The sequence below is a fragment of the Hirsutella rhossiliensis genome (assembly GCF_020360975.1).
Source record: "Hirsutella rhossiliensis strain HR02 chromosome Unknown scaffold00013, whole genome shotgun sequence".
Taxonomy (NCBI): domain Eukaryota; kingdom Fungi; phylum Ascomycota; class Sordariomycetes; order Hypocreales; family Ophiocordycipitaceae; genus Hirsutella; species Hirsutella rhossiliensis.
The window spans coordinates 988,542-1,004,186 of NW_025408679.1; the positions used below are offsets into that span (position 1 = coordinate 988,542).

Genomic DNA, 15,645 nt, shown 5'->3' on the forward strand with positions numbered 1-15,645 from the left:
GCCCGAGCGGACGGGTCCGGGGCGAGGGCGTGAGTGGGGCCGAACCGCCTCGCTGGGTCAGACGCTCGCAGCCACAAGAGCACAGCGGCCAGGGGCAAGGAGACGCGGAGTCAGCCGACGACTGTCGGGCCAGGCAAGGGCCAAGCCAAGCACCCGCAGCTGGGAGGGTGGGTGCGAGGTGACAAGAGAGTGCTTGAAGTTCTAGAGGGTCAACTTCCTCTTCGGGAGAATGGCCCGCGAGGCTTTTTGTTGCAGAGATGACTCGACGGCTTGGCTTTGATGCATCCTTGTCGGCGCTTGTGGATGGAACAAGTCGTGGGTCGAGACTGATCGCGGACGGGTGTTGCATCACGACAAGCACTGATGCTGATGAGCGTGGTCTCAACGCGGGTTCGCTTCTTCATCCGTCTCGGTCAGCCCTACGGATACAGGCCGCTGGTCTGCCGAGCTCCGCCAACAAAGTCATGGGCGGCGCTGTTAGTCGAGGTTGTCGTATTCCACCCAGCCCTGAGAGCCGGGACAGAGAAGCGAGAGATTTGCCCTCTTGCCACGGGGGCCGTTCTCTCCCACAACGACGGAATGGACGTTAGGGTACCAAGTACTGTGCGGGAAAGGGGGAGCTTCTTGCAGGCGAGTGGGCAGTTCCAGAACAGTTGCGTGCCACGGAGCGGCAGGAAGAGACGCTCGCTGTTGGCCCGAAGGATGGATGGTTGGTGTGTCGGTCGAGAGACGGGAACTTTGCTTGCGCCGAGCAAAGCCATCTTCTCTTGTCCCCAAGCCTACTTGGAGCGGCCAGGTCGACGGCTGGGAGGGCAGAGAGCAAAAAGCAACGGGGGGAGGGTGGAAATTGAGGACGTCTCGAGTGCCGGGCTGGAGCCAACAGGCGAAACGAAGGCTGCCGGGGTGGTATGCGAGCTAGAGATGCAGGAGACAGCTCGGCCGCAGGAGTTCGGATGGTGCGAGGTCGTGGGATCTGTCATCTCTGGCTGAAGGAGCTGGACCGGGCAGGCGCCTGGACGACGAATGACGGACGACGCTGGTCGAAGAGCGTCGACTCTGTTTCCTCAGGGCGTCGAGTTTGGACGTAAGCACGATGCCGCGATGCCCCGAATTGGCCCAATGGCCGACAAACAACGCACAAAGAGCGTGCCTGCGCATGCTTGGGGGAACCGACGGCTCGGTTCTGTTGGCTGGCTGGGCTGGGGGCCGATTGTGATTGCGATTGCGTGCAGAAGCTGGGACGGGGCGCCTCGCAGAGGAGGGATACAACGCGCGAGGTGGCGGTGGACTGACGGAGAGAGGTGAGCAGGTAATAATCGACCTTTGTCGTGATGGGCTTGACATGGAAGGAGTTGGTGAGCGGTCAGTCGCGTTGCTCTTTCCCGTCCATGTCGCCATCATCTAGGTGCCTACCTAGGTTGTTTGCCCAGCGGGATACGAAATAATTACCTTGTTGCTTGTACATATCTACCTTGGGTAGGTACCTAGCGTACCTACCTACCTACCTACCACCTACCTTAGGTAGGTAGGTATTACTCAGGCTTCATCTCGGGAGCGTTCAGGGACCTACAGGCTACAGGGCGGGCAGAGCACCGGCCCACTCATCACGTTCGGGGACTGTCGCTGGTTTCCTCGTCATGTAAGTGATCAAGGCCTGAATAGTAATCACGAGTGCGCTGAAGACTTATCTGAGCAGTGACATGATCTTATCAGGAGGCTGCAGGCTCGACCCTTGCCGCTGCCCATTAATGTTATTTTTGGTCTTCCTAGTCCAGCGGGTGCTCGAGAAACGACCTCGGCCGTTGCAGCCAAGCGCGGGATGCTTGCAATCGGGAACCAAAATCATGCCACGCATCCGTCAGCCGCGTGCTAGTACCGTACCTACCTATGCACCGCACCTACCTAGACAGATGGGTATTATTAAGTTACCGCCGATGGAGACCTGCTGTGTCATGCAGGCCGCCGCGGACAGTACGGTCCGGTGGCCCGGGAGTTGCGGAAACGACGTCATCCTCCCCGGATGCGACAAAATCCTCTGCCAGCCACCGGCCGACGCGGCATCGCAAGCTTCCTAGATATACTCTCTCCGTCTCTCTCCCTGGCCATTGGGCTCCCTCTGAGCCTCTGTTGCCGCTTCCACGCCGAGCATCGCGTCCCCCTCCGACATGGCTCCCAAGAAAGACGAGCTGCCGGCCTTTTCCCTCGGCGACTATGCCAAGTTCTTCGCCGCCGGTGCCCTGGCCGCCACGTCCACCCATGGGGTAAGTGGTACTGCTAGAGGAGAGGGCAAAGGTCGGGCTGGAAACGGACAAGAGGACTGACCTGACCCTTCTGACAGGCCGCGACGCCCATCGACGTCGTCAAGACGCGCATCCAGGTCGACGACTCGATGAAGGGGCTCAACATGCTCCGCGCCGGCCGCGCCATCGTCGCCAAGGAAGGTGCCTCGGCCCTGCTTACCGGTTTTGGCCCAACAGCTGTTGGTTACCTTGTCCAGGGCGGGAGCAAGTTCGCCGGCTACGAGTTCTTCAAGAAAAAGTACATCTCCATGCTTGGCGGCCCCGCCGAGGCCGTCAACAAGCGCACCGCCGTCTACCTGTCGGCCAGTGCCACGGCCGAGTTCTTTGCCGACATCCTGCTGTGCCCGCTCGAGGCGACGCGCATCCGCCTCGTCTCGCAGCGTGGCTACGCCTCGGGCCTCAGCACCGGCTTTATGCGCATGGCCCGAGAGGAGGGCTTGCGCGGATTCTACTCGGGCTTCGTCCCTCTGCTCTTCAAGCAGGTGCCCTTTGCCGTCGGCCAGTTCTCGGTCCACGAGGCCGCCAACGAGGTCATCTACCGCGCCATGGGGCCCGAGCGCAAGGCCCGCCTCACGTCGCTCGAGTCGACAGCCGTTGAGCTGACGTCGGGCCTCGCCGCCGGTGCCGCCGCCGCCGTGCTCTCCCACCCGGCCGACACGCTGCTGTCGGCCATCAACAAGGGCGCCGGCGACAGCAAGCAGGGCGCCACCAGCCGCATGTTCCAGCTCGCCCGCGAATTTGGCCCCCGCCGTCTGCTCCTGTCCGGCCTGGGCCCGCGTCTGGTCATGACGTGTGCCCTGGTGTCGGGCCAGTTTGTCATCTATGCGCGCTGCAAGGAACTCACGGGAGCCCCGCCGGGCATCGAGATTCACAAGGAAGAGTCGCTGTGAAGGAGCAAGGTAGCCATGGAGTTTGCGGGAGTTTCTTCCTTGGAGTCCAAAGGCATCTAGAGTCTGTACTGTTTTCATCTTTTCGATTCGCAAGAACCTGAGGCATGGCCATCAAGACGGCCAGACAGACTTGGTGATTTGGGGTGGGTGGCTGAACTCGGTGTTGTCAAAGCCGTAGACGTGAGAGCATTAATCTTGTCCACGGCTGCAAGCTGCTTGTTCACGCTGGAACAGTCATCATCGGGTGACTTGGCGATGGCCTGGGACCAAAGCACAAGTAGAGTCGAAGAATGACTTGACAGCCGGTAGGTTAGAGGTCAGGACCATGAATGGAAGAGGAGAGCCATGCCTGAGGGCAGGTGCCGGAGGGCTACGGATGGTCGATGGAAAGGGGGTTGCGTCAGAACCACCGTTGCACCGGCGTGCACCTAATTGTTAGGTGCACCGTGTTATTGTTCCTGATGTCTACCTACCCTACGTTGTTCCGACTCAATTGCCCCTATGCCTCGAGTACTAGGTATCTACTTAGGTACAACCTGAAGTCGTCAAGTGCCCAAGGCTACTAAGGTAGGTACTACCTAGGTACCTTGACTCCTGGAGGGCAAGCCACTCGTCCCGCTCACTTGGGGGGAATACACTAACAGCCGCACCTAAGCAGACGTGCAGGTGGTAGCAGCAGGGCGGTAGAGGGTACCGTGACTATTTGGCATATCTCGGCGAGGTGTGAGTACTGGATATCTGTGGCTGGCGCCCCAAGTGGTTCAGGTGGGTGGATGGCGCCCGGGGCTTCTTTTTAGAGCACCGAGACCCTCCCTGGCGGTTGTGTGGTCACTCTACTTACCTACCTACTACCTGTCAGGTCAGACATTTTGCAGTCTTTTCAAGCCGTCAGCTTACCGTACAGCAAGACTTGTTGCTTGCCCGGCCAAGGGCCTCTTCATCGGGAAATCAGGTACCGAAACAGGGGGGAGAGTCCGGGTACAGTACAGTACGGAGTACGGAGTACAGGAGCCGAGGCTGATCAAGGGGCAGGGCGAATCCACAATTGGGGCCGACATTTATTGGGGCCCACTGGAAATACTCCCCGAGAATCAAAGTACCGGTACTTGCACCGGGCAGAAAGTGGCCCCTGGCAAGGGGTGGCTCTCGTCTGTCTGTCGCTGCCCCGGACGGCAATCAAGTAACGGCCACGACACCCCAAACCGTCCGTCACCACCATCCTCGCCCATCCGACAGCCATCAGCCGAGCCAGCCCTTGTTGCCGGCACTCTCTTCTCTTCTCTTCTCTTGTCTCCTCCCCGGCCCGTCCCGTCTCTTGGCTCGTCTCCCGAAACGCTGCGCAATTGGACCAAACGGCCACAACGACACGTTGATCCTCCGACCCCGGGTCCTAGGGCATCCATCGCTGCCACGCCCACGGCCACATGTCCATGCGTTGAACGACCACCTGCCATGGACCCTGCATCACCCGCTCGTCGCTCGCCCCCCCGCCCCAGCCGGCGACTCTATGACAGGTATGACTACTACGTCGTTCACCTGGCTCAATCCGTCTCCCCCGACCAAGTCGCAGACCGCTTCGGCATGCAAAACGATGGCCCGCTCCCGAGTCTCAGCGACCACTTCCTCTTGCGTGCCCGCAAGACACACCACGACGTGCTAAAACGGGAGCTTCAGGAGCACAGGCGCAGGAAACGAGACTTGGCCGGCCCCGATGTCCTCGACGGCGTCTTGCTGGCCAGGAAGCAGGTGCCGCGCATGCGTCTCGAGAAGCGCTTCATTCCCCCTCCCCCCGACTCAGCCCTCGACCTCCGCGCATCTAGTCCCTCGGCCGATGCTGCCACTGTCGAGAGGCAGAATCTGCTCATGGACAAGCTCAACATCAGGGATCCCATATTCAAGGAGCAGTGGCACCTCATCAACACCCTCCAGCCCGGCCACGATATCAACGTCACCGGCCTTTGGCTCGAGGGCACCACTGGCTTCAATGCCACCGTCGCAATCATCGACGATGGCATCGACATGCACAGTGACGATCTGAAGCAAAACTACTTTGCCGAGGGCTCCTGGGACTTCAACGACAACCAAGCCGTCCCCGAGCCAAAGCTGTCAGACGACAGGCACGGCACCCGCTGCGCTGGCGAGGTCGCTGCCGTCCGGAACGACGTCTGCGGCATCGGCGCCGCCTACAACGCCCGCGTCGCCGGCATCCGAATCCTCAGCAAGCCCATCAGCGACGCCGACGAGGCCGACGCCATGGTCTTTGGGAACCAGGAGAACCAAATCTACTCGTGCTCCTGGGGGCCCCGAGACGACGGCAGGTCCATGGAAGCTCCCGGCATCCTCATTCAGAGGGCCATTCTCAAGGGCATCCAAGAGGGCCGAGGCGGCCTCGGCTCCATTTACGTATTTGCCAGCGGCAACGGCGCGGCGAGCGGCGACAACTGCAACTTTGACGGCTACACAAACTCCATCTACAGCATCACCGTCGGAGCTGTGGACCGCGCCGGCCACCATCCCTACTACTCGGAGCTTTGCTCGGCGCAGCTCGTCGTCACCTACAGCAGCGGCGGCGGCGATTCCATTGTAGGTGCTTCCCCTGGTGCCCCGAAGAGAAGCCATGTCTGACACTTCGACAGCATACGACCGACGTTGGCGTCAATCGGTGCACCTCGACTCACGGCGGCACCTCGGCAGCCGCCCCCCTCGCTGCCGGCATCTTCGCCCTCGTCATGCAGGTCCGGCCCGACTTGACCTGGAGAGACATGCAGTACCTAGCCATGGATACCGCCATCCCTGTTCAAGACAAGCAGGAGAGCTGGAAGAAGACGGCCATCGGGAAGCAGTACAGCCACTACTTTGGCTACGGCAAGATTGACAGCTACGCCCTTGTCGAAAAGGCCAAGACGTGGAAAAAAGTAATGCCACAAGCCTGGCTCTTCTCGCCGTGGGTGCACGTCGGGACGGCCATCCCCGAAGGCGAGCACGGGCTCGTCACCCACTTCGAAGTCACCGCCGACGCCATCAGGTCGGCAAACCTAGCGCGCCTCGAGCACGTCACCGTCACGATGAACTTGAATCACACTCGCCGCGGCGACGTGAGCGTAGACTTGATCAGCCCGGAGAACGTCGTCAGCCATATTGCGACGGCACGGGCGCACGACAACCACAGGGGCGGCTACGACGACTGGACCTTTATGACCGTCGTTCACTGGTAAGTGCCAAGGGTCCAGTGCAGGACACGGGACGGGCGGCTGATGCAAATCCAGGGGCGAATCCGGCATTGGCAACTGGAGCCTGGTCGTTCACGACACCAAGCAGAATGAGCACCAGGGAATGCTGGTCGATTGGCATCTCAAGCTGTGGGGCGAGGCTATCGACGCCGCCAAGGCGTACCCCCTACCCATGCCCAATGCGACCGATGACGACGATCACGACAGAATCCAATCGACCATCACGGGCCCTGTGGCGACGTCGACGGTGATTCCGCTGCCTGAAGAGCCGACATCAATCGCTATCCCCACGGACCACCCCGAGCGTCCCACGAAACCTGGCGCCAAGCCGACGCCCACGGCCACGAGCACACCGGGCGTGACGCCGCCCATATTTACCAAGCCGGGCCCGGTGTGGCTCTACGGGGCGCTGTGCCTCATTATCGTCTTCTGCGTGGGACTGGGCGCGTACCTCTGGGTGGCCCGGCGCCGGCGCCTGCGCAACCAGGCGCGCGACAACTACGAATTCGAGCTCATCGACGAGGAGGAGCTCGAGGCCCTCGACGGCGGCGAAAAGGACGGTCTAGGCGGCCGGCGCGGCCGGCGGACGCGGGGCGGCGAGCTATACGACGCCTTTGCCGGAGGCAGCGACGATGACGACGGCGACGAGGGCCATGGCGACGCGGGGCTAGGCGCGTACAAGGACCAGTCGGCCGAGAGATTGGTGGGCGAGGACGAGGCGGAACAGTACGTGGTGGGCGAGGAGAGCGACGACGACGGCGGCGCAGACGGCGGCGGCGAGGGTAGAGGCGGCGGCGGCGCAGGCGACGACGCGAGCCTCTTGGGCGTCAGGGGCCGCAGGGGGTGAAGAGGCGCGCCGGGGGGGGTAGGGGGGCTGGTCGTGTAATGGAGGAACGACGTGAGGCACAAGGGCGGGTGGGCAGGAGGGGGGAGCAACAAGGCTGAGGCGTCATCATCTTTTGGGTATGCACTCACGCTGCTGCTGCTGCTTTCTGCTGGCTATGTACTTGTTGCTGGCCGCATCGCACATGGGAACCAAAGTTGCATGGAATCAAGGGGCGTTTAGTCTGTCCTCCTGCATCGGGATCCTCCTCTCACCACTCCCCTCCTCCGTGCATGAGATGCGTCTTCTCCGTCCAAGACCAGGCAGGTTCCGTCACTTTCCCGCCTTGTCCCCGGTTTGCCCTCTCCCGCACAGCACGGAATGCCCCCCCCTCTCCGTCTCGCCAGGGGACGCGGCGCTCGATCTTGGTCGGTGCCCCGGCTCACACATGGCGGACGAGAAGACGTGGACCGGGTGGCTCGGGAGGAAGCCGCCATTTCACCCCTCGGCCTCCGCTTTCCCCACTCCCGCGAGGGAGAGGTGGGATCTCGCTCCAGCAAGCCGTGACATGACGGCGATCAAAAAGGCCAGATTTCTCCTCTCCGAGGCGTTTCCCAATCAGCAGCGCACCCTGCACCAGCCACGCCCCTGGCGACGCGCGTGCGCCACAGCCAACCTCCCCCCGACCCGTCCGCGCGTGCTGTGCCGCTCCTTTTCGGCCCTGCCCGTCTCCCCGCCACGCCGTGTCCAAGTCTTGCGATTTGACCCCCCCTGTATGCGCTTGATGCACCTTGAGCCATTGACCTGCGACGCTGCATCCCAACCCGACCAGAAAACTCCCTATCCGAGCGCCGTAGGTGAAGCCTGTGTACTTTTCCTGTACGCCACCCACAAAGGGCCACCCCCCGACGGCTCATGATGCCGCCGCGATGCCGCCGGCGGCCCCCTCCCTGCCCATCTCCTGCACGTAGCGCTCCCAAATGTCGACGACGCCGCCGTAAAAAGCGACGTGGGCGTCGGCGAAGCCGCCGAGCTGGGCCTTGAACTCGGCGCGCTTGATGCGCTCAAAGTCGGCCACCTCGTTGACCACCTCGTCGTCAAACATGTCGCTCGTGTTGCGGGCGTGCTCCACCTCGGTGGTGAGCTCCTCGACGCGCAGCTCGAGCTTGCGGGTGCGCTCGCGGCGGGCCTGCTCGTGGTCGACGCCGCGCACATCCTCAAACTTTGCGCGGATGAAGCCGCCGGCGCCCGAGGCCGAGTGGCCGGCCTGCAGGGTGTCGCGCTCGGCCGTCGACTTGTTGAGGTACTCGGTCAGCTGCTCAAAATCGAGCTGCTTCTGCTCGCGGGCGCGCAGCAGGTTCTTGAGGGAGATGGAGTAGGCCTGCATGTCGCGCAGGGAGCCGAGGTAGTCCTGATCGGTGACATCGCGGAGCTGGCGCAGGTGGGCGGCCGTGTCCTCGATGGAGGCGGCAAAGGCGTGAACGGCGGCCTCGACGCCGGGCTCGAGGGTGATGAGCTTCTGGAACTGCTCGGCCAGGTCTTTGAGGTCCGTCTCGAGGTCGGCCTCGCGGCGGACGACGCGGGCCACCACCTTTTCGATGTGGCCGAGGTCTTCGTCGAGCTTGTCGCCCTTGTCCTTGACCTCGATGAAGCGGCGGTCGGGCTTGTGGACTTTTGTGAAGGCGTTGATGAAGGTGTCTGCAAAGTTGTCAAAGACGCCGCCGGTGCCGGCCTGCTCGGCGCCGAGGCTTGTGCGGGTGCTGCGGGTGCGCATCGTGGCATTCCAGTCGTGGCTCTCGAGGAAGGTGTGCAGGATGGGGGCGCGGCGCAGCGTCGGGTGCAGGGACAGGCGGGTGAGGAAACGCTGCAGGGAGTGGGCGCGGCGCGAGGTGAAGTCGGAGCCGAAGCGGTCGCCGCGGACATATTCCATGCGCTGCTTGTCGGGGAGCGGCGGGACGGCGGCGGCGGGATAGTCGCGCATGAGCTGCTTGTAGAGAAAGACGAAGTCTGTGAAGCGCCGGCGGACCGACGTCGTCTGCTTCTGGAAGGACGGGAAAGTGGACTGTGGACACTGGTCAGCCGCGAGCGAGCGAGGGGGGAAGACGAGGGCGGCATGCGTTGGTGGTGATGAGATAGGAGACAAAGGCGTCCTTGCTGCCGTCGTTCTCCTTGAGCGGCGAGCCGACGGCACACTGCAGCCTCTCGCCGCCCAGCGGCTCGGGCGCGTGTCCCGTGTCCATGGTATGTCCGGGCTCCTCGGCGGGCGGGACGGGGCGGCTTGTTTGGTCGTGGACATGCTCGCTCCACGAGACGTTTGAAAACTTGTCCTGGTCTGCGACGGCCATGGTTGATAGTGTCCCTCTTGCTTTGCTCTGGCGTGCCCTCGTCTGTATAATGTCGTGGGGGAGTTGGGGGAGAGCGCAAGGCGGCGGCGTCACGGGGAGAGGCGATGCGAGAGGGACAGAGGTTGGGGGAGGGAGGAGGCGTGAGCCTATAAATATAATGTGGGGGCAGCTGCTGCTCGATGCGGCTGATTGATGACATGGGGGACGAAGCTGCCAAGTTAAGCAGGCTTGGGAGTGGCTTGCAGCAGCAAGTACCGAGTACGAGAGCCTGCAGCTTCTCGACGCCGCGAGGCCCCTGAAAATCGCTCTTTGGCTCTCGAGACATGTACTCTATACAAAGCACCACGTGCAGCCACCACCATCACCAACATGCCTCGTCTGACAGGCAAGCCATCACACAACGCCTTCATTCATCAGCTTGTCAAGTCAGGGCGCCAGAGACTCAGCCATGGGCTCCATCCGCGCCGTCTATTGTGCTATTCCAGTGTCGACACGCCCGTCTTCATCTATGCCCGCCGCCCTTTTCTCATGGATGCAGCCAATGCCCATTTCCTGGTGTGCCTCCTGCGCAACTTCCAGTCGTACAGATGACAAGGGAAGCATCCGTCCGAGTTTTGGAGAGAGATGTATCAAACAAAGAGAAAAAAAAGAAAAGAGTGAGTGTCGTGACAGTGACTGGCCAGAGCAGTGGCGAGTTTCCGGCGCCGTTGTATGTTCCTGCAGCGCCGTCCACTCCCTCTCCTGCTCATCCCTAGTCCTTCTTGGCCTTGACGCCCTCGGCCGCCTTGCCCTCCACCTCCTCGGCCTTGGCCATGTCACGCTCCGCGTCCACCATTTCACCCGCCGCCGACTTCTCCACGCCCGCCGCCTCGGCCGACAGCTGCCGCTCCTCCTTTTCGTCAATGTCGTCCACATCGCGCGGCGTCGCCATGCCCGTGCTCTGGCTCTCCTCGTTCTGCTCATTCTCCTCCTCAATCAGCTCCTGCTGCTCCTTGAGCACCTCGAGCCGCTGCTTGTTGGTCGCCGCGCCCTCGGCGTTGTGCACCTCGAGCTCGATCTCGTGGAAGAGTTCCTCGGGGATCGATGACATGACCCCGATGAGCGCGTCAACCTGGCTTGACCCCTCGCCCGACCCCTGCCCGTACATGTAGGCGTTGCTGAGCACCAGCAGCGTCGATGGCACGCCCTCTTTGAGGCGGAGGTCGAGCCACGTCTGCAGGTCCGTCCGCATCTGCGCCGGCGACACGCTGTGGGTGCGGATACCGCGAGCCGCGCACGCCGTCTGCAGCTCCGCCACCGTCAGGCTGTCGATGCCCTCGAAGCTAATGGCCTTGTCGTCGCGTTTGATCTGCCTCATGCGGTGGCGAATCTGATAGCGGAGCATCATGTCGGTCCCAAACGTATTAAGGTTCATGTACCGGCACATGGACACGAGCTGCGGCCGCGACAGGTTGTCGAGCGTCATGTCGTCGCGGAAGATCTTGCACACCTTGATGACGTCGTCCTTTGTCGGCGCCTCGCCCGTCGACCGCACCTTGCGGAAAAAGTTGCCAAACTCCTCCTTTTGCGCCGTCGCCGGGCTCAGAGGCAGGCCCGTCTCCTTGAGCGTCTGCTGCAGAAAGTCGCTGACCTCATTGCGCGTTGACCGCAGCAGGCTGGCCTTTGCGTCCTTTGACTTTTGGCCCTCAAAGGTGCTGGGGAGCATGTTGGGGAAGAGCTTAAGGGCCAGGGGGAGCAGCGCCTCGCCCAGGGGCACGATAATGAAGACGGAGAAGGGGACGAGGCGGCCGAGATCCCTGACGGTCCTCTGCAGCTGCTTATTCTCCCTGCGCGTCAAGTCGTAGCCGGCCGCCATTTTGAGCGCCAGTCTCCAGCTGATGCGGATCTCTGCGGCGAGTAGCTTGCTGCCGTCCCAGTAATGCCGCGCCTCCTTCTTGACCTTTTGCCACACCGTGAGCTTCTTGTCCTCCTTTTCGGCCTTTGCCAACTCGTGTCTCTCGGCGGCGTCGCCCTTTTTCGCGGCCAGCTCGGTAATGGCGGCCTCGGTTTTGGTCATGTCCTGGGGCTGCTTGGGCGGCGCCGCCTTGCCGCCGGCGTCGGCGCCATCCTTCTTGGCCGCGGCTGCGTCCTCCTTGGACAGCGGCTTCTTAGCCTCTTGCACGTTGAAGCCGGGAGGCGGTCCCGAGTTGTGCGCATCGGACCGGTGATGCTCGGTGCCCATGTGGCGGGCGGGGATGAGGAGGGCGAGGGCCGGGATTTGGGCTTGCCTTGCGACATGTCGGGCCATCAAGGCGGGCGAGATGCCTCGGGGGAGGTTTCTGGCTATAGGTCCAAGTCAACGGCGCGTTCAAGCGCCCAAGGGGCTCCCAGGCGGCATACCGTTTCCTAGCAGCAGCGGGTTGCGAGCTGCCGCCCTGCGGGCGACCGCAGACGAGGCACTCATGGCGGCGGCCGTGAGGTGCAATAGGCGGGGTTGTCGTAAGGGAGCGGCAAGGTCGGTTACGATGGCATGGGAGCGCTGAGGTCGGATGGTCGTTGCTGGAAGAGGGAAACGGAGAGGGAAGAAGAAGAGGGAGCTGTTGCGAGAGGGAGATACTGGCGCATGGAAAGTCCCTGCATCCCAACAGTGGTACTTGTACTTTGGACTGCAAAACGACCTTACAAATACGGCAAAGATACGGGGAGAATCCGCCGTGCGCTGGCCGAGGGACGGAGAATCCAGTGGGCGGATATCCTGTGCTGTGATTGGTGGTATGTGCTGATGTAATGCATCGTGAGTGACGGAGTGGCCGTTGGGCGGTATGTACGTACCTGACGGCCAACGCGGGAAGGCCGGCGTGGTTGTACAGTGCTATACTGTAATATGCACTGTATAGTCCTCGAGATAAGATTATGCCTGATCATCAACGGCACGTGATCAATGCAAATGGATCAGCTTATGTCACATGGAAAAGGCAAAAGAAGCCTCAGCGGACACATTCCGTTGGATTCTATGCGCCACTCATTATGCCAGAAGGCAGCTCAAGGATAGACAAAACGTACACAAAAAGAGCACTGCTAAATAAAACACCGGTCAAGAAGAGGGCATAAGCCAAGCAGGTTGAGTTCCGGGATGGGGCCACATACCTATCCCTCACCTGCCTACCCTATACCCATCGTCACCAACTCCGTAACGCCTAAAGGGAACGCCCACCATACGTCCTTTTGACTGCCGGAAGGCGCATACAGTACACATTGTTAAGCGTACTATAAAGTTGGAGAGGTTGTGATTCAGGAATCTACGGTGTAGCTGTGTACTGGCGGGATCTGCGACGACTTCTCTCGCAGTGATATTTACTAAACAACTAATGTTTCGCTAAGTACCTCCGTAATATACCGCGTTTTCATTATTACAAACCCTGCAAGTTGCCTGCTTGCTCCTCTACGGCATGCTCTTTTCCAGCAATGGCCCATTCCGACTTCACAAGAGACATTGGCTGTTTTGAGCCACGTTTGCTGCCAAGGCGAGCTCCGCCCGGCTCCCGACTTGTGGGTGCAGTAATTAGACGAAGACGTGCAAGAAGCAATCCGCGCCGGTAGGCATTTCACGATGGTCCAACCAAAGAGTGCCATCTTGCCATTGACCTGTTTGGATTCCAGCCGGTCAGAAAAGCAGGAGCCCCCGAGCATTGATATATATGAATCCAGCGACCGCATGATTACGACGCCTTCACGGCAAATCAAGACCCAACGACAAGCAAATCCAGCGATTATACAGCATGAAACATGTTCGCCGACTGGCGGCGGCAAAGCCCGGTCATGCTGTTTGTCGAGTTCCCGAGTCCCGACTTACACCTCACGCCCTCAAAGCCGAGACCCGACGGGGGGAGAGCACCGACCGTCGGCGATATTGCCTGCCATAATGCCTGCATGTCAACCACCTTCCGAACATTTCAGAGTCACATCTCCAGCCGCAGCAGCAACTAGAACTCACCCGAAAACCATCTAACAACGAGCTCGCTTTGACAAAATTGTTTGCTTCAGCACCGGATCTCAACTTCGGCTCCACCGCACAACACCTTTCCCGAGCCACACAGCCGGTGGTCCACTTCACTTACACAGCAACGCGGTTCTTGGCGCCGGAGCCGGTGGATAGCTTTCGAGCTGCGACTCGTGTGATTCGCGCGGCCCGGGCTCAGGCAGCTCGGAGCGCGCTCTCTAGTCAACTAAATGTGCACAGGCAAGGATAGCTCGGCTATGAGCCATAAAAGCCGAACAGGGACGCTCCACGAGCGAATTCTCCCTTTAAAAGGATTACGCGTGTGGAAACCTTGCCGGATATTTGAAAACGATGTAGAGTTTGGTTTCCTTCCTTCTCTCATGTTATATGGCCGTGAGGTAAAAGGAAGAGAAAGCGCAGAAACGAGGGCGGAAGAAAACACTCTCTACAAGCTGAGCCCGCGCCCCCCGACATGGCCGCCGCCGCCGAAAACGAAAAGTCGGACGTCGAGGCACCCGCCGTCCGCCCGGGGCCCGGAGACGAGAGCGGCACGGCCACGCTACCCAAGGACGACGACGACAACGACGCCGTCGACGGGTGGCGTGGCTGGGTCGTCGTTGCCGCATCTTCGTGCTCCGTCTTCTGCTACATGGGCGTCATCTACTCGTGGGGCATCCTGCAGGCCGAGATTGCCCAGCAGACGACACTGTCCCTGACGTCGCTGACCTTTGTCGGCTCCCTTGCCACTTCTTTCTTGGCCTCCATCAGCATCCTCGTCGGCAAGGCTATCCGCCGCTATGGCTATGGCAAGACAGCCTTTGCCGGCGCCTTTCTCCTCGGCTTGGGCGAGTTTCTGTCCAGCTGGGTTGTCGACCGGCTCGGCGCCCTCGTTGTCACGCACGGCATCCTCTTTGGCGTCGGCGGAGGCCTGACCATCCTGGTACGCCCCAGCTAACCCGCGCCTCTTTCCCTACTGACAGGGCCTTTGCCGTAGCCGTGCACGACCGCGTCGCTCAAGTGGTTCCGCAAACACCAGGGCCTGGCCGTTGGCGTCGTCTTTGGCGGCAGCAGTCTCGGGGCTGCCGTCATGGGCGTCGCCACCCACCAGCTTGTCCGCCAGGTCGGCATTCCGTGGACCTTTCGCATCTTGGGCTTCCTGCTGTGGGCCGTCTGTCTTCCAGCCGCCTGCTGCATCGGCCAGGCATCTTCGACCAGAGACTCGATTCCGCGCATCCAATGGTACGCTCGACCTGTCCCTTGTCTCTGCGCAATAGCACGCCTCCGTACCTCCTTGGAAGATGCGCCCCCCGCTGACCACGCTCCAGGTACCGATGGAAGGATCCCGAGTTCCACCTCTTGTTTGTCGGTTCGGCCATAGCCTGCTTCCCGCTCTTCATCCCGCCCTACTTCATCCCCGTCTTTGCCCGGTCCATCAGCCAGTCCAGCTCCACCGGCATCATTGCCCTGACCATCTGGAACATCTCGTCAACCGTCGGCCGCATATTTGCTGGCTTCACCGCAGACTCCTTTCTCGGCCCCATCAACAGCATGATCATCGCCATCCTCTTCTGCAGCGTCAGCGCACTGGCCATCTGGCCCTTTGCGTCCAACATGGGCATCCTCTCCCTGTTCTCCGTCATCAGTGGCATCGGATGCGGCTCATTCTTCAGCCTGTTTCCCACCGTCATCAGTTCCGTGTTTGGGCGGCAAAACGCAATGGGCGTGCTGCCCATGTTGTGGGCTGGTTGGTTTTTCGGGTATTTCTTTGTAAGTTCCGACCGTCAGCTTGCCATCAAAGACCTTTGACTGAGAGAAATTGTAGGGCACGCCCATAGCTTCGCGCCTGTACGCATTGGCAGGAACCGAGGCCGATACAACCGAGTATCGGCCAGCGGCATATTACGCCGGGGCCATGTCCCTGATTGGCCTCTTCTTCATGATTGCTCTCCGGCTGAGGCGCACCAAGGAGCTTTTCATCCGTGTGTGAAGCACTAATTAAAACGGCGAGACGACAGAGATATGTGACCAAGGAAACGCGCTGAAGGGAAATATGGCGATTGAAACAATAGTGAAATTGC

At 61.0% G+C, this 15,645-nt stretch overlaps 5 protein-coding genes across 5 annotated transcripts; 3 read left to right on the plus strand and 2 right to left on the minus strand.

Moving 5' to 3' along the window:
• Positions 1-2,165: 2,165 nt before the first annotated feature.
• Positions 2,166-3,190, plus strand: HRG_09644 (mitochondrial carrier protein; the record flags this gene model as incomplete). The annotated part of the gene is made up of 2 exons (XM_044868115.1): positions 2,166-2,261; positions 2,339-3,190. 2 exons carry the CDS (start codon positions 2,166-2,168, stop codon positions 3,188-3,190), a joined length of 948 nt encoding a protein of 315 aa, XP_044716696.1.
• Positions 3,191-4,642: 1,452 nt separating this feature from the next.
• On the plus strand, positions 4,643-7,267 carry HRG_09645 (subtilase family domain-containing protein; the record flags this gene model as incomplete). Its single annotated transcript, XM_044868116.1, has 3 exons — positions 4,643-5,773; positions 5,827-6,401; positions 6,457-7,267. The coding sequence occupies 3 exons, from the start codon at positions 4,643-4,645 to the stop codon at positions 7,265-7,267; spliced, it is 2,517 nt and encodes an 838-aa protein (XP_044716697.1).
• An 889-nt stretch (positions 7,268-8,156) lies between these two features.
• HRG_09646 (PX domain-containing protein) lies at positions 8,157-9,588 on the minus strand (the record flags this gene model as incomplete). Its single annotated transcript, XM_044868117.1, has 2 exons — positions 8,157-9,305; positions 9,361-9,588. 2 exons carry the CDS (start codon positions 9,586-9,588, stop codon positions 8,157-8,159), a joined length of 1,377 nt encoding a protein of 458 aa, XP_044716698.1.
• Positions 9,589-10,339: 751 nt separating this feature from the next.
• HRG_09647 (LETM1-like protein) lies at positions 10,340-12,031 on the minus strand (the record flags this gene model as incomplete). The annotated part of the gene is made up of 2 exons (XM_044868118.1): positions 10,340-11,910; positions 11,968-12,031. 2 exons carry the CDS (start codon positions 12,029-12,031, stop codon positions 10,340-10,342), a joined length of 1,635 nt encoding a protein of 544 aa, XP_044716699.1.
• A 2,008-nt stretch (positions 12,032-14,039) lies between these two features.
• Positions 14,040-15,554, plus strand: HRG_09648 (major facilitator superfamily domain-containing protein; the record flags this gene model as incomplete). Its single annotated transcript, XM_044868119.1, has 4 exons — positions 14,040-14,507; positions 14,562-14,806; positions 14,893-15,334; positions 15,390-15,554. 4 exons carry the CDS (start codon positions 14,040-14,042, stop codon positions 15,552-15,554), a joined length of 1,320 nt encoding a protein of 439 aa, XP_044716700.1.
• Between the last annotated feature and the right edge of the window lie 91 nt (positions 15,555-15,645).